Below are 22,526 nucleotides of genomic sequence, written 5' to 3'. Positions count from 1 at the left end.
AAAATTTAAACAAGGGAAGGCTATGACAAGGAAATGAAGAAGAAAGCCATTGCCAAAAATTGATGAAACTTCGATGACATTAAATAAAAGCTGATTTTCAGCAATTTCATTTGGCACTTGGGAATGCCGAAACATATCATACATTATTACATAATCTGTGGAAAATTACCGTCTCTCTTTTTCATTAAATCAGGATGTCATTACACTACCTCCTGCCAATATTTTATCCAACATTTCTGCTGGTCAGTTTGGATCATTTTAAGAAGGATATAAAAGAGAAGAAATAAGGAGGCGTGAAAAGATGGGATGATATGAGAATTGAGTGCAGCTGCGTCCAACTAATCATAGGATTGCTGACTGGTGATGATGATGAAAAATATTTGCGGAAAATTGCCATCAGTCTTTTTAATTAAATCAAAAATATAGGAGCCAATATTACGGCGTTTGCGTTTGAGCTAGCCAAATGGTATAAATATAGGCTGTGCTCCAATTTCTTCCAGCGGATCAATATTGATTGGACAGCGGGATTCGTTCGTAACTTGAGGTTACGGAGGATCTTTTACTTTCGGTGCGCGGGTCGTAAACCCGAGCCGGTAGCTTATTACTGCCCGCGTTCGATTTTAGGGACTTCCACTATCAATTACTTCTACCTCCCGGTCCTCGGTTTCAATACTACTGACCCTTGCAGCCCGATCAGTGCGCAGTAATTACTGCTCCATTGTTACCGCGTTGCTTGGCGAAGGAAAACGGGGTTGATGAAATGAACGTGCCCTCGGCTAGTCGGTCCGCAATTCGCTTCCGTCCTAATGGGCATGTACGGCCGCAGAATCTGGCGTAAATGTTCCGTGCTTGGGCCTATTACAGCGTTCGTGTTTATACGGGGTCATCGAGGCATGGGAATCGGCCGTCCATCAGTGGGGAAACAATGGAAAGATATTTACACCGAAGGCGGCTTGTGATTTTCACTCCCTTGAGTCTTTCACCGTATAGTTTTAAGTGAAAATCAGGGCGTTTTCAATGCGAAAGCCGTTCTTCATTACGTGCTGTTGTGGCATACATTCGTGTACAATGGCAGTCCCTATGGCTTATATTTATGCTAGCAAAAACATATTGGCGTTGACCTGCTATTGTTTATTTCTTTACCTCAGTATAAGTATGTGTAAAAAAGAATACGAAGCTGCCATTCATGCAAACTTTTAGCACTTACAATTAGCGCAATACTGATAGAAATTGAATTAAAATTTTAACTCGTATAACCAATTAATGATCATTATTATAACTACGGTTCATTATCTTTTAATTTTACCGCTGGTTTTCTAGGAAATGTGCTGAAGTTGATAACAAAAATAAAGTAAAAACCAGGAAATACTATTAAAAAATAAAGCGATGAAGATAATCGGTTGAAAATTTTTAAAAATTTATTTTATTCAAAGTGCATTCAATGGAAATCAGCCTTTTATTATAAGTTAGATTATTTATAAATATAAAAAACCTAAAGCTGTTGCACTGACCACAATACGGAGGACATGGACCATCATTTAGTGGTCCGAGAGACAGTTAAAACTAATAGGTTACAGCAAAGACCTTTTTTTGGAAAAATACAAAAATGTTCGGATTGTCATGGTGATTATTGTTATGTTGTTGATTTTTATGAATTTTAGGTTGAAAATTTCATTTTTAATACGTAAAAAGATTTCTGATATTTACTCCGGCACCTATGCTGGGGTTCAAATCCGAAGGCAAATTTAAATAACATTTCTTCAAATGTTTTGCAACACAAAGGGAGAATTACCATGTTATCTCTGATTATGTCTGACTACCAATTATCGCTGAATCGCCTAGCATAATGGGATTATTTCTTTATTTGGAGCTTCGGCTGTTAATATTTTTCAAACTCACCTATTTATCAGGGCATCATTGCATAAATGAAGGGGTAAATACACAATTTCACAGTTATAAGTGTAAAATGAGTCATCTTTTTTTAATGGGTTCCGTATTATAGTTTAAAGTCTACTTACATTTGCATCATTAAATGTCTAATTAGAAACATATATTTTTCTGAGGGAAAGAGAGGTTAAAGTTCCACAAGTACCTTACCATAATGTCTTCTACTCTAATTCTCGTTGCCTTTAAATTGGGAAATATTATGTTAAATATCAGCAAGCAGACTACAAAGTCTTCATATGTTCCTTAATTGATAAATTTATACCCTGAGATGAAGTATGAGAAGGAAATGGCCTTTTTCCGTGGACTCTAGTGATTTTCCAGGCTTTTGAGAGAAACTCCATTGCTCAACAGGTAGTCAAAGTTTAAATGCAGTTAGTACTCTGCTACTATGAGTAATAAGCCAAATACATGATGATATTATTCGCATTCACGCCTAATCTGTCATTATTTTATCCGAATCGCTCTCCGCAATGATAATAATTCTTTCCTTTTTATCATTCCTTTTTTTGGAGCTCATCATTACTCCCGTAGTCCAGCTTGAAATACCATACTGAAATGCCATATATGTTAAATTTGTCGAAACCTATTCGTTGCTATGTCAAGAAATATCCTCTAGTGATGGTAGTAAAACGCTTTATGTCTTCGTCCTTTTTATTCAAATTAGCTTTCAGCACGTAGATTCGTCATCTCAACGTGGTCTCTCATAAACTACAGCAAATATGCGTGATAAATAAGTTCCAGCAAAGGTTTGAATTTAAACATGAATGCGAGTCATAATGTTTGCATCATTTAGTCAACATTGGAAGCCGTAGAGAAGAGATCACTTGAGGAAGGGCTTACTGTAAATCTTGGCTGTATAAATTGGTAAGTTGTTTAACGTTAACTTTAAGGACCTATATTTAATACCTCCTCATCATGTTTAGCGTAAGTAGTTAGATAGTTGGGATTTAATTTATTTACATTGAAGGAAGATGCAAAAATTACGTTTCCATCATGGGAAAAGTTAAATTTATAACGAATACCTGGTGGTCATGGTGGCGATGTTTTATTATATGACGCAATCTAGTCGATAGTAACTATTTAACATTTTTTGTATGATAATATGTCATTATATCGAGAGTTTTGAATAAGCTACATAAGATAAAACAACATTTTTACCTGTTTTGGTTATAACGCTTCCCGACGTAAGCTAATTGTGGTTTTTAGGAAATCAACTTAAAATATCAAACAATCTTAATGAAAAAAGCTACGTAATAGACCTCATTTGGCCTTAATACACCAATTTCAGTATGAACCGCTAATTGTTAATTTTTGTACTCTTCCTTGAATTATTTGTTTATTTAAGTAATTGCTCACGTACAGCTTTCCTGCCGATTTGCAGCGATTTTCATTTGCTGAGCTGAGAGATGCATAAAATATTGAATATATACGTAAAAAATCAAAACAAAGACCATTTTCTTAAAATAGTAAAAATCACGAACACAAGACAAGTGGAAATTGAGGTATAGGAAGAGGTTTATTTATTCACCGGGGAAGAAATTTTTCACTTGCCGGGAAGAAATGGCTTTTGGAGAGGAGAAGGAACAAACTGAATAAAGCCCTGCGCTTATTTTTTCAACTCAAAATCTTTGATTAAGTGCGACTTTGAAAACCTGCGATTAAAGGCACAATTAGGTACTTGCAATTGAGACATTCTTAAAGTAACCACGTACTAAACGGTGAGGCGTTGAGCGCTAGGCCTCCTGGACTCCACGAAAGCTGTTCGAAGTGAGGAAATGGGGTTAGCGGAGTGAGGCAATAACGTGCAGATCTTCTCCGACCGCATCCTTCCTTTTAATCTCGCCAAAGCTAATCCCCGCTAATCCTTTTGACTCCCTTTCTTCAACCCTTCCCTCTAGCTTATCCTCCCGTGTGAATTAACTTGGAACGGAAGAGAGAGACTGCTTAAAAGCTTGCCGCTTAAGATTTAAATTCAAGCTTCCCTTTCCAACCAGAAAACATACGGCAATTCTAATTCTCAACACCCATCTACACACATAAGTAATGTGGGAATAGTACAGTTGTTTTGTGGTAGGGGAACAGTTGTTTTGTAAATGGCCTATGCTATGCTCGAACAGGGGCGGATATAGGGAGTCGGCCGTCCTACCATTCCTGAAAAATAGGAAAAATGGTATTTATTAAGATGGATCTACATTTTTCAGCTAAATAAGCATTGATTGACCATTTGCGGTCAGAAAACAATCTTCTGATGACGGTGAATATATTCAGGTACATTGAAAAATGGTCGTCTTCAGTAATCCAGTTAAATATTTTGCTGATACATAAAGTTCTTTCTTCAGAATGACCCATAGTCATATAACGAATACCTGGTGGTGACGTTTTTATTATATGACGCAATCTAGTCAATAGTAGATATTTAACATTGTTTGTATGATAATATGTCATTTTATTGAGCGTTTTGAATATGCTACGTAAGATAAAACTACATTTTTACCTGTATTGGTGTTTACGCTTTACGATCGTGGTTTATCCGAACCTTTGCTACTCAAACATATTTTGGTAGTTTATTGAATTTTTATGAATGTGTAAAACAATAACGGGTTTAAAAGTAAAAAAAAACGAATCGATAGATCAGTGGTAAATTAGCCACTAACGAATCGGAGAGCTTATGTCAGTGAGGAAGTGCAAACCTCATTATCACGGGATCTATTTACCTGACTTTTACGTCGTCATATCCTATTCTGGCGGCCTTGTTCGATTCCCAGTTACAGCTGGTATTATACCGGCAACGGTGGCCGAGCGGTAGAGTTATCGCTTGCTGAGTTGAAAGTCAAAAGTTCGAGCTTCGCCTCATTAGATAGACCCTTCGTAGAGTACGGGTGATTGCATTCATAAGACCTGTGCTGCAAAAAAATCAGTTGCATTGGAATGCTGCGTTATTCCCTATTATTTCAGGATGAGGAAAAATCAAACACGTTACATCATCATTCTCTTCGACCGTTGAAGACGGAGAAATGATACTGGCAGCTTGTCTACGGCCAGTGTGATTTCCCCAGGTGAAGTGTGATTTCCTCAGAACTTGAATGGGAGCATAACGAATATTTATAAGTACTCGCAGAAATTCCTTTGAATTGTTGCTTTTAATCCGAAAATTCCTCTCATTTTTGTCGTATGTAGAACATTATCTATGCCTGCCATTAACGCGATGCATATTTTGTACGTATTTGAATTTTGGTGGTCGGAATTCGGCCCATGAAAAACACGCCATCATAGATGTAATCAATTTTTTCGTAGACTGATGGTAGCAGCACAAAATTTGTCAGGATAAAATTTGATGTACGGATTATAATATATTTATCGTTAAATCACCCAATGTAGATACCGTTCCCATAATTTTTTCGACTGGAGAAGAATTGAAAACAGAATGTAATAAAACCTTTTTTTCCAGAATTTTTTCCTGTCAGTTGGTCGGGATTTAGCCTGTGATTAGCGCGCCGTTATAAAGGAGATCAATTGTCTCGCAGAATGATATTGGTGGTCTATGCGTCATGGCAAAATATCTGTGTGGAAACGCACTTTCCTTAGCTATTTTTGAAGTGAAATATGACTGTATATTTTTATTATAAGTTATTGTTTGCATTTTATTAAATTTTTTGGTTTGATTACGAATGTTTATAATAGAAATTTTGAGACAACAAAATTGATAAAACTTATATTTGACTATTATGTCTTTTATTAATCAGTACCGGAACGGCTTTCCGACGTTAACGGCATGGCACCACTATTTGCAGTACAAAATTTGTCAGGATACTATTTTCCCGAATTATAATATTTTAATTGTTAAATCACCCAATATAGAGTTTTCCCATACTTTTTCGAGCATGTATGAATTAAATACAGTATGTATTAAAAAATTGTATTTGGAGTTGTCTCCTTCAAATCTAAACAACAAGAAGGAAGTGCCTCATATGAAAGATGGAGATAATTACGCCTCTTTCTTTTAATCCTTGAAGGAAGGGACGAATTTTTAGTTTTTCATTGGATGCTCCGGTCACATATCTTTTCGTTTTGTTCCCAATGCTTCACGGCGGTAACCTCACTTCAATTTTTTTCCTCGCCGAAACCTTTCTCTTGTACGCTCATTCTCTGGGGAAGAACTCAAAGATTAGTCTCTGGGTGCGTTACAAAAGGGTCGCTTCAACTTCCTTCCTACGCGCCGCACACTAGTCTCCCAGCGATAACTCTCGTCCCTTCCGCGGTCTCGAGAAAATGGCGGGATCGGAGCTCAAAAGAGAGGAAGTCGTATTAATAAGGCCGACGGTTCTCAGCCGAGGGATTCTTCCCTATTGTTTCGGGAAAGAGAATTCGAACACTTTAGTCCACGTGCATTTTTTTGCCACGTGTAAAGTTTTTCTAAGCCATACTTTGATTTGAAATCATTTCGTTCATATTACAATCTGCGTGCACATTAGGAAAATGCTTTGGGGGGGGGGGGGGGGAATGAGACGGCCTGGGGCGGCGACCCCCTCCCTCCCAGGAAACGAGGTCCGGGAATTTTATTTTTTTTTAATGGCATGTCTGGAAATACATTTTCTATCGTTTTGACACTTAGGATATAACTTTAAGCAGATGCAGTTACTGTATTTCAAAACTATACAATAGTTTCAAATATTTTTTTTAATTTCTCCGAGATTTTAGGGGGGGGATCTTTCCCCTTATTTCCCCCCCCCACCTATGGTTACGCCACTGGCCATAAAATAAGGGTCATTAATATTTATTTTCTTTTGAAAATAAATTATACACTATCTTCTCAGGATCAAACTAGTAAAAGTTCATTTTATCGTAAATGAAAAGAAAAATTTTGCTTGATTCCACACGATCACTTTCAACTACAATTAGTTTTGTCGCTGCGGCTATTCATCTTCAGATGCACCAATACCTGAAGATGACGCTGCTGCATATGAAATTAAGTTGGTGGAATTTTAACAATGTTTTTCCTTTTTTTCCAATGGTACAAAATGTCCCAACCAAACCAATTAAAAAATTCCTACTGCGGCAATGAACCTTATGACAGCGCCCACTGGGCGGGATTTTTTCATCGAGATATTTCGTAGGAGGGACTCTACGACTTGAGTTTCGGTACGAACGAAGATCGCCGCAGCCTTTCACCTCAGAGACCACCCCCACTATCACTCAGTTTTACTAACTATTGAATAAATTACCCGGCGTGAGAGTGCAACAGTACCTAGTCTTACTTTCTGGAAATGTGTCGTACCATCCCGCTAGCCGCCTAAATAGGCGTGAGGCAGTAAGCACTAACTCAAAAACCATTAACCCGTGCGATAATATTCAGGTGAATAGTATATTTATAATGGCAATAAAAATATTAATTAGATGATATTTAGGTGAAACTGTGAGAGATTTTACTGCGTAAGTCCTTTGCTGTGTGAGTAGAAAACGTATTCCCATAGCTCTCTGATCTGGAAATATAGTGCGGCTCCAAATATGTGCAACTCGTGGATAATTTTAATCAGGAGAGAGTGATTATTATGAGATTTCGTGAATTACTCGCCCATTTATTCCCACTGCAATGAATATCTTCGTCATATTACTCAAATTCTTTTTCACCAGTGTCTTTTTTATACCATCTCCCGAATATTTTAAAAGGGTTGTATGATTTACAATCCTTACAGAGCCTATATTCGTCTTATTTGCACTAAAAATATTTTTCATTCTCTTAAATATGCAATGTCTTTGCTGCAATAATATTTTTGCTGTTGTTTTTCATATATAAGATTTTAATAAAACTGATCTTTAGGCATGATCCACTTATCAATAGTATTCGATGCTTTCAACAACCACTGGTAAAGAGTTGAATGGCAATTGAAGTACTGCATACCTAACCCCTAAAATTCATTGACGATATGGATTCCGTGCCAAGTTAATTAGAATAAGATATTGGCGTGAAAATATGATTGATGAACATGATGATATATTTAAAATTGCATCAGATCAGCGTATTTACAGATTTTGTTTCAGTTCCTTTCTTAGTTGCGATATTTACATTTTTATAATCATGTGTCAATTAATTACATACCAAAATTGAATGTCTGTATAATTATTTTAATATATCATGATTATTTTTAAGTATGCTATTTTTTGCGCTGATTTTGTAATCACGTGAAAAATTCAGCGTAATTTGCAAATTCCTTCATCGCTAAAAATTGTAAATTTTAGACCCTTTTCCCATACTCGTATTTTATGCCACCGTTCCGAAATTGTCTGATGAATGTTCACCTTTTTTATTTAACGCGCTGATCAAACTCAAACACGCGCTGGTTCCTAATGGACGCTCGCTCGGAATGAATTGTGATCGAAAGCCATGGAAGGTTGGAGTATAAAATCCCGTTAACGGCGCGAGCTTTTATCGCGTTTGTCACTAATTTTAGGGGGGTAAAAAATGTAGAATGCAAGGCTGAAATCGCAAACGTGCTGAATCTCATGCATGCGGTGACACGAGGCGGTCGGCAAAGGACAATCCTTTACGGTAAACCATCGAAGGGGAGCTGACGTTTCCGCAAAAGTTATCTGGGAACGTCGATGGTACGCGGGAAGGTAAAAAAAATCGTTACGGTTTCTTTTTTCTTTCAGCTTTTTAAGATCGGCACGCGACCCGAATTCCATACTCTGAGATTCTTCGGTCTCCCGAGAGGTGGTGTTTTTATCGGGGAGTACCCAATCGCATCTATCCAGCTGCCGTGATTTCTGCCTCCATATACCTATTTTTTTCAAACCTAACCCTTAAGACTGAAGCCCCCAAGAAATTTATAACTCTAAAAATTCATTCCCAAAGACTTAAAATTACCTAATTTAGCACAAATTTGGGGTAGGAAACTTAAGATGAGCGCTTGTTGGTTCACAAAAGCTTAAATGGCGAATTTGCTGGCTGGCTATGGCTGCTCATAATAACGTAACTCGGCGTAACAAAACGCATAGTGACCCAGGATAATAATTTAATGAAAGTATGCAGTCCATTAAAGTTAGCACTCTCCAGTAATAGTGAAATCGAATATAGGTCAGGCCTTGAAGGCCTTAACTTTAGATGATCTAGCAACTTCTTAATACCTTCAAGCGCTAAGGTCTGAGCCCTTCAAAAAGTGCCAAAAGTTGTCTTAAGTTTCATGATATGATATCCCGTTCACAGCAACTTAGCTTGGCGTAACTTGAATTTTATGAACCAGAAAGACTTTTAGCATATTTCTTTAATATCAGCATCAAAAATTTGTATCAAATGTTAAATATATTTTAGAAGGCTAAAGTTGTAAGTTAAAGCTGTAGTTGATTTCTCTCGAAGAAATCAACTACCTCCTCGCTCCTGGTCGATAAATTGGAGCTTTTCTGTAAAGAGGACTGAACTTTTCTGTTCTGAACCAATTTTCACCATTTATAGCTGTTGTGAACCAACAGGCACTAATTTCACTAACTCCAATCCATAGTTGCGCCAAGGTAAATGATAAGTATAAACTTTTTATGAATAAAGTTTTAGAGTTAATAATATCTGAAGCGTCATATACGCCCTTTTCCCAAATCTATAGCGTCTAAATTTTGCTTTTTGGCCGATTTTCTTCGATTATATCTGATTGTGTCCATGGCAGTCCTGAATTTTAGCCATTATTAATCCATATATTTTTCTTCTCCCGGCAGCTTCTATTGGCACGTAAATTCAATTGATTATTATATGCAATTAAGCACCGCTAGTCAGGTTCTAGGGCTAGTTTTTCGTATATATGCTCGCATCTAATTGCAAGGAGTTCAGAATTCCCTATTGGCTGTCATAATAAGTCTAGAAAGTCCTGTAAAATCGATTTTATGGTTGATGGTTGTTCTCTGTTTTGAAAAATAGATAGCCATTTAGTGTAAATATTTGTTTTGTACAAAACTAATCTTGAACACTTCCCAGCCTCAGAAAATGTCTCAGGGATGTCGTAAAGGGATTGGCAGTAAAAATGAGGCTGATTCAAGACTCTTGATGTATTTTAAGTGTAAGTAGATTCATTATATAATTTAGTTCTATTTCGATTGTAATTATACGATTATTATTTTACTAACACACCCGGATCAACTACGAGAATTGTTTTTTAGAATAACAAATTAAGTTTAGCTTCACTATTGTCCCTAACATACCTCACACAAGTGATAATGAGCGGCTAAATCCTCCCTCAAAACAATGTTCGCAGCATGCGCTCACAATCAGTGTATTTCCTGACTCCCGACGCCAGTTAAGGCACATGCGACGTCACTCAAGTATTTTCGCGTAGTGGTCGGCTCAGAGAAATTTTGCTTGATTTAAAGTCAATTTTTTTATTTCTTTTGATCATTAATGGAGAATATTTAGGTATTTTTGCGAGCTGATATATCCGTTTCACCTGTTCAGAATAGTTTTTGTAGCAATTGACGACCCATGCAAGTTCCCCATTGAGGTGGTTTTCAAGGTAGTGCGTGATTTTAGTGAGATAATAACTCAAGTTAGATGGATTCAAAAATAGGCATTGTTATATTCCAAATAATATTTATTGGAAACTCTACCGGCTTCAACTTTTTCAGATCATTATCAAGAGGTAACTGAATTGGCGGTGGAATGTTTTTGTTACTTCCTGATAATGACCTGAAAAAGTCTAAACCGGTAGAGTTTTCAACAAATGCTGTTTGTGATATAACAAAAATATGTATAGTTCGAAATGAATCACCTTTTAATGTTGCTCAAAACCTAATTCTTTCAACTCTGGATTCCAACTACTTTATAATCATTATCAAGGTAGTTGTATATAGTAGTGTGTAGTACTTGAAACACAGGGTTGGAATAATAAAGTATTGTGGGAGGTTACAAAGTGATTTATTTTGCACTATGGACATGTGGTTCTACCAAGTGAATCCAGAACAAACAACGTTTATTTTGTAATGTATCATGTTACAATTCTTCAAAGTGAACTTGCGAACCAATGATCTCAAACTCACGTTACGTCAAGTAAAGATATTGTGAACCAGTCCTTTAGCCTCTTACTAGTTTTTCCCGGCACGAAACCCTACAGCCACGCCGAGAAATTTCCCAACGTGTCCCGCTTTCCATTCACTGAACGGCATTGCACCGGGGGAAAAACTGCTCGTCCTTATCCTTCAGCACTTTTCGGCAGCCATTACCCCGATCCCTCTTGAAATTGGTGATGTATGTATACGACGGGCGGTACGCGTGGTTTTGCATCTGTATAGCCATTTATTCTTATCCCTCCGTGTTCCAGGCTGGCTGGGGATCCGACGCCGTGAAACATTGCGACAGGAAATGAGGCCATTGATAGCAGCGATTGGTTTTATTTTTATGTCCCCCTCCCTTCCTCGCTCGACCTGCTTTCATTTTTTTCCGCTTTTTACGGGTACGCTTACCCCGCGCCCCAAGAGTAAAAGGTACCATGAGATAATGCTGGAGGAGAGGCGAATGTCGTCCCAGTGCCATACTGCAAGAGCAGGCAAGGAGGCCAAGGAATCAGGTGGTTTCTTTTATGAATGACGATCATATTTATGAGAATATCGCGGAAACGAGAATGCCTTATCAAAAAGGTGAGCTTACAACCAAGTTTAGAGCCTTATATAAGTATACCAGTACTAACCACGATGATAAATTTACGGAATCGCCCGCAATGCACAAACCAATATAAAATTTCACCGAGAAAAAACATTCGCCTTGACTGCGTAACTTTTGATATGTATTTCTATGTTTAATCGACACTTCTATTGAATTAATGTTTATGTTAAAATTGATGACATAGGGACTAGGATGGAAGGTTTCTAAGGGGTTCTTACCAGGGATGGCAATAGAGACTAAACGATAGTCAAAACCAGTAAAAAGTTCAATAGTTTCCTTCTCGGGAGCGAAATTTAGAAACGAAATAGATTTAAACTTGGGGAGTTAAACTCACGGTCGAAACGAAATCGGAGTCAGAAGTACTTCGGGTCGAAACCAAAGTAGAAGTCGGGGACGAAACGAAATGCAAATGATGTTTCGCACCCGAGGGACAACGTGCTTCATCTTCGAACGGTTTACCTCATATTTTTACCGCAAACAGCGGAACGGTGAACGCAAACTGGCCATTCGATTTTTAATCTCAATTTTTTGACCTCTGTATACCTATTTAAAACGTAATGGGTCGAAACTATTCCATTTTTCCCCCTCCACCTAACTTTTGGGATCGAAACATAAGTATGAGCAGCGGAGTATCGATTAATTTAGTTTCGTTCCCGGGAGTAAAGTTTCGTCCCGGGTTGAAAATTTACTCCTTGGTGAGTTTAATTTCGTGCGAGAACGAAACTAAATCTAGACCTCGTATTTTCGTTTCCCTCTGGGTCGAAACGAAACATTTTCGTCTCATTTCACTTGCCATCCCTCGTTCATGGAGATGAGAAGAGGATTGTTGTGTGAGAAGCCATCATAAAAGATCTGTCAGGAAGGAGACGAGGAAATAAATTGTATTTGAAAAGAATAAAAAAATATTGTGGAAGGAAAAAGTGTCAGATGTTACAACCGGGACTCGAACCGTAATACCCCAACTTCCCCTCGAGTGTCAGTTAAACTACCGAGGGGTCATTCCTCTATGAAGAAATTTGTGGACTATTCCGTACAAGATACCGGTATAATTAATTGGATGAAAAACTCGACCAGAAATCGGTGGATGCGGGTTCGAATCCCAGTCAAGGTGAATGATATCTTCACTGAAGAATTTTAATACAAGCTTAGAGACCTTGTTCATAGATTCGTTAGGTAGAAATTGGGAAGTTAGCCGCCGAATTAGCAATCAGTCAACCTCAAATGGTGTACATCGTGTTTTCATCCGTTGTAAGTTTCTAATTAATGAATAGATTCTTAAGCTAGTATCCCCTTGTTTGACGTAGATCCTTAATGTAACGGTAAAGGTTCACCGTGGGAGAAAAGTCAGTCATTTTTCCATTGCTAAATTTTGTTACTGCTGCGATATAGCCAGTAGAATACTGAGGCTGAATCTTATTTAAAATCATTTACAAATGATATACCTTAATATGCTATTAAGCACCGCTAATAGGGTTCTAGTTAGTTACCTTTGCTGCTTCTTCAGTGCAATATTTATGAATGCAGCCGTATGTATCCACGAACTCAGATTATGGTACTAAGTAATATCTGAGGAAATAGAATTGAAATTAGCCTTCTCATTGCTCAAATACATGCCCAAAAAGGTTTCGGTGATTATAAGATACTTTTTTCTACTTCACCAGGTACAACTATTTGGTATTATAAAAAAAACTATTGCCAAATTTCCTCACTTCTTGTAAATTTATTCTCTATAGATGTAGGACGGGTTCAGGTGTTCACTCTTTGTTATTTATTATGCCCATTAATTAATGGCTCCATATTCATTAAACTCAATATTATATGTAACGCAAGCTATGTAATTTTTTGTAAGCATATGGTGACGATACTACAATATTTCCGTGCTGAAAATATATCAAGATGATTTTAATATAATTTAAAGTCATCCATATGAAGGTCAGAATAATCTAGACGATTCTCTCGACATCGTATCCCTTTTGAAAACCCACTTCTTTATGGACCGACCTCCACTCCACTTACTGCAGGTCTATATGTGACACACTTATCACTATGTGAGACCAAAACTGCATTATGGTACACAGAAGTTATCTGTCGGCTAGGTTTTGTTCATGCTGTATCAGATGTTTAATTCCATTAAAGTGAAATAAATTGGAAAGAGTAGAAGTTTCAGAACCATCGTGAATGCTAAATGGGGTGTGTTGAGATACTTGCGGAAGTAGTATACGTACGTAATATTAGTATCCACTCTCTTCGATATTGTATCTTCTTTTGGTCTTCCTTATGAATTCAGGGGTGGCGACTTATAAAAAATATTGGGGGGGCCCATATCGGAGGTCTTGCCTCAGGAAGAGGTTAAATTGAAAGTGTGTCGCAGCACCGAAACACTATCATGATACGCACAACTTGATTCAGTTTTGCTTAACCTTATAATTATTTGTTTTAACACATTGTTGAATTTATTTTAAAAGGTAACTATCGTCAAACATGGGAAATAAAAATTAACGATATATTTTTCTGATTTCACGAAGCAAAATATAACTTAATTATTTTATTGAATTATTGAGGGGGCTCCGCCCCCCGAAACGAATCTTTGAGGGGGCTCGGGCCCCCTCAGGCCCCATGGAGTCGGCGCCACTGCTTATGATCATCTTTCTACTTCTCTGGTTGTCTTTTTTCGTTCTTCCGCTAAAGATTTAAAATATTTTATCCTATGGTGTGCTATGAGTGCAAAATAGAAAAATTGTGGAATTTCTGGACGATTATTCATCGCCTCTATGAGCTAAGAGGTATTTTTATTCCTTCCAATGGTTGAAAGTTAGATTTTTTTCTACTTTCTGATGCTCGTTTTTGTACTTTACTTTACTCATGATTTTATACACGATTGTAAAGAGGACCTGTAGTAATACGAGACATATACATGTAGTAAGGGCCGTTTGATCGGAGGAAAATAATACTCATGTGAAACATATTTTATTGGCACTTTTAGTTAGCACAATACCGTTCTTGAGTTCCCCTTCGGTTTCGAAACGTTGTCCACCGAGCCACTGTTTCAAAATGATTTCACGGCACCATTGTCCAACTTTCTTTACTTACAACTGTAAGTCCGTTAATTAGGCATAACTCCCGATGAATTTCAGCAGTCGACAATCCTTTTCCATACTATATTCGTATGACAGAACGCACTTCACAGCAGACGGGATCAACGATTATCGCGTACTTAGTTATTTGCATTCACGGGCATGCAAACGACTTCCGAAACAAAAAACAAAATGCTTCTGTAGCTTTTCAATGAATAAATAGATGGCGCTGCATGAGAATAGCTGTTCTGAAACGACAATATTTAAATATAAGCAAACGGCCCTTACTTTGCGAATATGCCTCCTATATACACAATGACATTTTTGAAAACTAGCAAAAGAACGAATTTGGGGAAAACATTCATCAACCACCCTTATTTGGACTCATGAAAGGAGTGGTATAATTTTTCTTATGCCTCCCTTCCTTATGAGTGCATTCATTGGTTGAAATAATGTTCATTTTTTCCTCATTTTTTCACCAGTTAGTGGATGATTTCAAACACTTACCTATCTTCCTCTCTGATTACAGGTTGCGTGGATGCACTTTGAGCAGTCTGCAATCTTAACGGTGCACAATCACGTGATCACCAGGAACCCGCGGATCTCCGTGTCGCACGACAAGCACCGCACGTGGTTTCTGCACATAAACAACGTGCAGGAAGAGGACAAAGGACGTTACATGTGCCAGATCAACACAGTCACGGCCAAGACGCAGTTCGGCTACCTGCATGTAGTTGGTGAGTGTTAAGTTTGCTCACATCAGAATATGCATGTAAAATGGACGCAGAACGTGAAAAGAAAGCAGAAACGATATCCTACAAAATAAAAGTAACAGAAGCAAGCCAGATACAGTGAAATGGCATCCTTTAAGTATTGCAAGAACAGAGAGATGGCACCTGTGGCACTTATCCACGGAGTCATTATTGAAAGTACAACGCCTTTCGACCGTCAGGTCAATATCAAGTACAATGAGAATTTTTGCTTCCGGAGCTGTATTTAAAAAAAAACAGATGGGTGACGGGTCGGGCTTTTTGCTGTTCGGGTGAATGTAATTCAATATTCGATCTAGAGTACAGCGTGATATCATAATATTAATTAAAGCTGCATTGAATCGGAAGATTTTTGTTATTTTAATATCTCCATTCTTCTGAAATAATTAGCATAAATTCTGAATGGCATCAATAAAATAACTCATAATGCCGTCAATTTTCTAATTTGGCTGAATATATAATTATGCTCCAAAACAATGGGTGAATTTAGGCTCAGGCATATGAAAGATTAAAAAACCGACAAGACAGCTTATAACTAGAGAAGAAGAGCAATTTAAGAACAATCAACTTCATCGCCTTAGGTAGATATTTTTTGATATCATAAAAAAAATTGTGGGAAAGATATTTCTTGCTTACTCGTTTTGTCAAGGGAGCAATTCCTCATGCAATCCGAATGGGCTATTCATTGAATATTATTACTAGCCTAGCTAAACTTTATTTACCATTTAATTTTTACATCCAGATTCCCCCGCTTTAGCTTTTAACGCTAATTTCAGTTGCAATTGGAATCAGCACTTTGGTTAAGAATTGATTAACTTTCTTTTTCTCAATCCCTGCAACTGAGTATTATCTAGGAATTGTGATTACACAAATAAACTTGGAGGAATTCCGATTGACGGAGGATGTTTTATTGTCATAAAAATGTAACTGTTAGATACTCTCACAAATAAAAATATTAAATTTCTGATGGTAGAGGTTAGATTAAACTGAAATATTAACATTGGGAATAAATGATGAACAGTATTATTTACCTCTGATGTTCAAGGCTCCAAGGCTAACTTATTACTTCTTAGAATTCATTTCCGTAGAATGTCTCGAGACTTTTACGATCCAGGATGAGTCAATGTCGTGGCATTATTATATTTTCCAAATCACTTAAAATTTCAGCATATCCTTATCGTTTAATTGTCTCATAAATAATTGTTCAAGTAAAATTTGGTTCTACGTCTGTGGTTAGTTTAAAATAAAATAATAGTTTTCGAGATCAATGGTGAATAGTTACATTCAACTTTGACGTTCAAGGCTCCAAGGCTAACTCATGTCTTCTTAGAATTTATTTCCATCAATAGAATGCCTCGTAACTTGTTCAATCCGGGATAAGTCAATGTCGTTGCATTATTATAGTTTCCAAATCACTTAAAAATTCAGCATATCCTTATCGTTTTATTTGCTTCCAGCTGCTATGCTCTCTTTATGCAGCAGAGCTTCTTTCCTTGAGCTTCGGCAATATGGCTGGTAGTCAGAGCCTCGTCGATCTCCGCCGTAATCCGACCATTTGTATGCCTGAGTATTTTATCCGCGATCTGATATTCGTGTGTGACGCCTTATGTTTCCCCATCCCCGCATACCCAACTGCGCACACTGAATGAAATCACGGAGCCACGGAAGAGCGAACTTTGGCGGCCGGAGTGGGGTTGGATCGAGAAAGAAATGGCAGGGGAGCTCGAGGGAGGAGGATTAGAAATATAAAAAAAGAATCGTTGAGGCATCCAAACATTAAAAAAAACAATAGGGCGGGGAATATCAATATTTTTAGGAATATTTTCCTATGCGATATTCGGCGTCTCTCGTAAATCGTATTAAGTCAGCAGCCAATGGATTTAGGTCGAGCGGGAAAGTTTTCTTTTTCGTTTTCGTATTTCTTTTGTTTTTTTTTGTACCCAAACTCGTTTCTCAACCCAACCTTAAGCTCGTGGCATTCAAACCTCATTGAACCTCTATTCATGAACTGCTGTCGTCTTGGGCTGACATGTATCAAGCTCATATTTTCTTAGTCTTTCAATCAGACGCACTTTCTTGTAATGTCAACCGCATGGTCTGTTCACTGAATATTCGAACTAGTTTGCTGTATCACTTAACTTCCTATCTTTATTGCGCCCTGTGACACGTTTTTAGATTCAATCTCTAATATCAATTGCAGTGGGAATCAAAACGTTTTTATTCACAGCATCCTTGAAAACTCCTGGTTTATTCGAAATTTTTAATGGCCCTGTTATGAAATCCCTGCAGCAGAATATTGTACTGATGCAATGTAAATTTACCAACTTAACAAACTTACCTACTTAACTAATTGACTTAAATAAATTTAAGCTTGTGCATTTCAAACATTATTCTCCTTCTACTCATGATCCGCTGTTATCTTCGGCTAACATATACCAAGCTCATATTTTCTTAGTCTTTCTTCAGTCATACACACTTTCTCGTATTCCTTTCCTCATGTCATTTTTGTGGTCTGTTCACTGAATATTCTAACACGTTTGCAGTTTCACGTAGCTTTCCATCTTGTTTTCGTATCCTGTCTAACATTTTTTAGCTTCAGCCTCTAATTCCAATTGCAATAGGTGCCTAAACGTTTTTATTTACATCATTTATGTGAGCTTCTGGTGTGAATCGAATTTTTTAACGATCCTATTTATATACTCTGCAACAGAATATTACTACAACCTAATCTAACTTTACCAAATTAGCCAACATAACCACTTAACCAACCTTAAGCTAGCAGCAGTCGAACCCTCATTCTCATCCTATTCATGACGCGCAGTCGTCTTCTGCTGACATATATCAAGCTCGTATTTCTTTATCCTCTTTTAATCTAACCTATTCTCTTGCATTCTATTCCTCAAAGCCATCCGTTTTGTCAGTTTACTGAATAACTAGTTTGCCGTTTCACTGAACTTTCCATCTTCTTTTTGCATCCTGTATCACATTTATACCTTCAATATCTACTTTCAATTGCAATAGGTATCAAAACGTTTTTACCTGCATCATGCCTGTAAAGCTGGAAAATATTCTAGTTTTTATTAATTCCTTGAACCAGAGTATTATAATGATCTAATGAAAATATAACAAATTGACCTACGTAACCCCTTAACCAAACATGAGCCCGTGACATTCAAACCTCATTCGCCAATTCGTGAACCACTGTCATATTCGGCTGGCATATATATCAAGCTCATATTTTCATAGTATTATTCCAGTCAGTCACATTTTCTCGTATTCCATTCCTCGTGTCATCGGTGTGGTCTGTTAACTGAATATTCTAACTAGTTTGTTGTTTCACTCAACTTTCTATCTTGTCAATGTATCCCGTCTTACTTTTTATTAGCTTCTAACAATAAATCAAATTGCACGAACAGTCAAAAACGGTTTTTTTACATCAATCTTTTAAACTGCTCGTATAATTCGAAATTTTTAATTATCTTATTGTTAATCCTTGCAACAGAACTTCAAAATGATGAAATGTAAATTTACCTACTGAACCAATACACTTAACTATCATTAAGATCGTGCCATTCAAACCTAAATCTCTTTCTATTCAAGATCCGCCGTCGTCTTCGGCGGTCATACGAAGTGTCACATTTTCTTGGTCTTCTTTCAATTTGATGCAATTTCTTGCATTCCATTACTAGTGCAATCGGCACGGTCTGTTCACTGAATATTCTAAAAAGTTAGCCTTTTATTTGAACTATTCCTGTGTTTGTACCCTGCATCACATCTTTTTAGATTCAATCTCTATTTCCATTTAGAATGACAATCAAAACGTGTTTATTAACATCATCCATGAGAGCTGGTTGTATTGATTGAGGTTTTTTTTAAAGAATTTCTAATCCCTGCAATATAATATTATTATTCTCGTACATCAATCTCAGGTGTCTCATGGTCAGGTACATTTATTGACTATTTCATGCACTTTCAGTACCAGCAGTTAGTTATAAATTGAAATTTCATTTACAGTAGCTTTTAAAAATAAAGTAATTATTTTATGTCACTCATCCCTAACCGCCTCATCAGTTTATTTAGATTTTAATGGACGTAAAATTATATCGCCAAGTTGCCAAAGATCCAACTACCGGATGAACTCAATTTCGCCGAGGAATAAAAGGTGCTGATTTTTTCATGTGACCACTTCAATAAAAATATTCATTTCTCATGATAAATATTATTGGCATTCCGTGAAATGATGGGATCTCTCGTGTTTAACAACAGTTTAATTTAAGTAATTTACGCAGATAGGCATCGTGTTTTATAACTGTTTTTTTTACAGCAACACTTTCACTTATTAGATGAACCAGAACAAGCCGAGAAATAAATTATTTAGATGAAATCGTAGAATTTTGCAGGAAATTGCGAAATTATGCGTGAATAATTCGGATGACTGCGGTAGTGTTTTTGGCTTCCGCTACGCGTGTGATATAACTTTCAATTTCGCTTCAATTGAGTGAGAAATATTATTAAATAACTATTGAATAATTTTATAGATTATGCAGCGAAGATAATTGATCACTCTCAAAAGACGGAAGGATTTGTAACCAATATCAAACACAAATTTTTGTCACAATTATCAATTAAATTTTATTTTCTCATGCACATTTCGTATATACCTGTTTTCATAGAGGTTTTCGAATTAAAAAATAAACACTGTTCAAAATCATTCCAATTTTCAGCAAAGCTATATCCATTGATAATTTTGGAACAAACATAAGCAAGTGAACCAACTGAATGAACGAGGTAATTCCAAAATGATACAAATATTTTCATTGTAACGGAAGACAACCTCTTTTTTGTCATACAAGACCTTGATGTTTCCGTTATTGCCGGCAGTCTTTCAAATTTGTATGACCATCTTATTCTCAATTCCTACAACGGAATATTTATATCATCCAATTAATCAATCTCCGGTATCTTTTGGTCAGGGATATTGTTAAAAACTCGTTATTTGTTTGTCATCCATGTTGGGATGACTTGCGCAAGTTTCACCGAGATTTCTTTTTTGTTTACCTAAATTTTATGTAGGTAGTGCATACTTTCGGATAGAGGTGAAATAAATATCGGCGAATATTTATCTCCTATTTGACTTTCATAATTAATTTCTATAGAAGTCTAATGCTCTATACTTTTTTTTTCCTTTATGTACACCATTAAATTTATCTGCCTAGCAACAATTTAACGACGAAATGGCAGTAATCAAACGAGCATTCTCCCACCTTTTAAACAAGATATTTACTTTCTTGATCATGACGGACCACGTCTAAGTGAAGGAGTTAAAAATAGTCAATTCCTACTTAATTTCTTCTTCAGTTCTTCATAAATTGAATGATTAGGGAGGCGATACATAACTTTTTAAAGGGAACCTTCCCCCTATTAATTCACATTAATTTCTCCTATTTCGCCTGGTATATGTTCAATTACACCGGTCAAGCAGTACACGGACGCTGGTTGGGTTAGTCCCAGCTCAAAAGTAATCAGCTGAATTATTTAAGGTGAACGTTAATGTGTTCCTTGTATAAAAAATAAACCAACTTTCATTCCCCTAATCCACTCTTAACAGCCTTCAGCCATTTCATCACACGGGGTTAGAAATGAGGTGGACAAGAATATTTTTCCAGTGCCTTTTAATCAGGGTGAAAATAGCCAATCATACGTACTGGACCATTATAAATCCACTGGGAAGCGGAAAAAAACAAAGCCAACAGGATTGTTGCATTTTTTACACAAGGAGTAAAATGACCCACATGGGAAGTCTTTCTTTTTCTGGACGTTGATGGTCCGGCTTCTAGAAAGTCTATGGCTCTTTATTCGTGTCTGGAATGATAGCGAATATCATGATAAAAAGTTAAGAAAAAAATTTTGCTCTATTAAAATGATTTTTTTCGAATTGTAAAATAAATTTTGGGATTAACGTCAAAGGCAGAAAAGCCCACAATTTTTCGTGAAATAAAATTTTGAATTATCCGCTAAGTACTACATATTTGTATATTCTATGAAAGATTATTGCTAGTAATGATTTTTTCTCTTGAAATAATGCCCCGCACAAGCAATACTGACAATATTGATCGTAATTCATAATAATTTTAGATTTTTATCAACAAATTATAACAGAAAAATATCACCTCCTACAGTCATATCTTCATTACTAGTGTCGCTATATTACCTTATTCACTACCGCTATCATTATCAGCATCCCGTGCATCAATAACTGTTTCGCCCTAAGTTCCTCGTGCACCACGCTCGCCCTCATCTTCATCTTCAGCATCCCTTGCATCAGTACCCGTTCCGCCCTCAGTTCCTCGTGCACCACGCTCGCCCTCATCTTCATCTTCAGCATCCCGTGCATCAGTACCCGTTTCGCCCTCAGTTCCCCGTGCACCACGCTCTTCGTCATCATCATCTTCAGCATCCCGTGAATCAGTACCCGTTTTGCCCTCAGTTCCCCGTGCACCACGTTCGCCCTCATTATCAGCTTCAGTATCACGTGCATCAGTTTTCGTATCAACGTCATCATCATCCTCCTCCAAGGCTTCACGGTTTATTCCTGCTTCCTCAGTGGCTAGAACTTAATGTAGAAATAGAAATATTTTAGTAGCAAAACTATTTATGTGTTTCATTTTGCTATGATTTTAGGCGAATCCAATAAAGCATAAATATGATGCAAAGCTTGGATAAATATAGTGTCTTAAATATTAAGCATACACTGATTACCAAAAAAACACTCTTAATTCAAAATTACTGGATAAGATCTCTCACGATGTTAGCTAATTCATTAGCTGATAGTGGATGATTACTTTAAAGAATTTAAAATGAGGCGATCAGCCTTAAAAGAAATTCATTCTATTCCTAGGAAAAAATGCACTTTTTATGAGTGTTTTTAATGGAATTAAATAAATAATTAATAAGGCATAAGGAATATCGAGAAAGAATCTTATTCCTAATTATTTTTTTTGTATGTGATGTAGTTAAAAAATGTCATGAATTAAAGCTGCATAATGTGTCGAAACGATCATTACTTAACTCTCTAATTTAATGCATAGTCCAGCCTGG

At 36.8% G+C, this 22,526-nt stretch overlaps 1 protein-coding gene across 3 annotated transcripts in view; it reads left to right on the top strand.

Moving 5' to 3' along the window:
- The window catches only part of LOC124169058 (lachesin-like), an 877,532-nt gene that overhangs the window by 690,953 nt on the left and 164,053 nt on the right, over window positions 1-22,526 (top strand). For all 3 annotated transcript variants that reach the window (XM_046547530.1, XM_046547531.1, XM_046547528.1), the window contains one exon: window positions 15,188-15,395. In XM_046547530.1, coding sequence (XP_046403486.1) covers window positions 15,188-15,395 — 208 coding nt within the window. The remainder of the gene's footprint in view (window positions 1-15,187; window positions 15,396-22,526) is intronic.

This window comes from Ischnura elegans, chromosome 12 (genome assembly GCF_921293095.1).
Source record: "Ischnura elegans chromosome 12, ioIscEleg1.1, whole genome shotgun sequence".
Lineage (NCBI taxonomy): Eukaryota > Metazoa > Arthropoda > Insecta > Odonata > Coenagrionidae > Ischnura > Ischnura elegans.
This window is presented reverse-complemented; position numbering and strand designations above follow the sequence as displayed.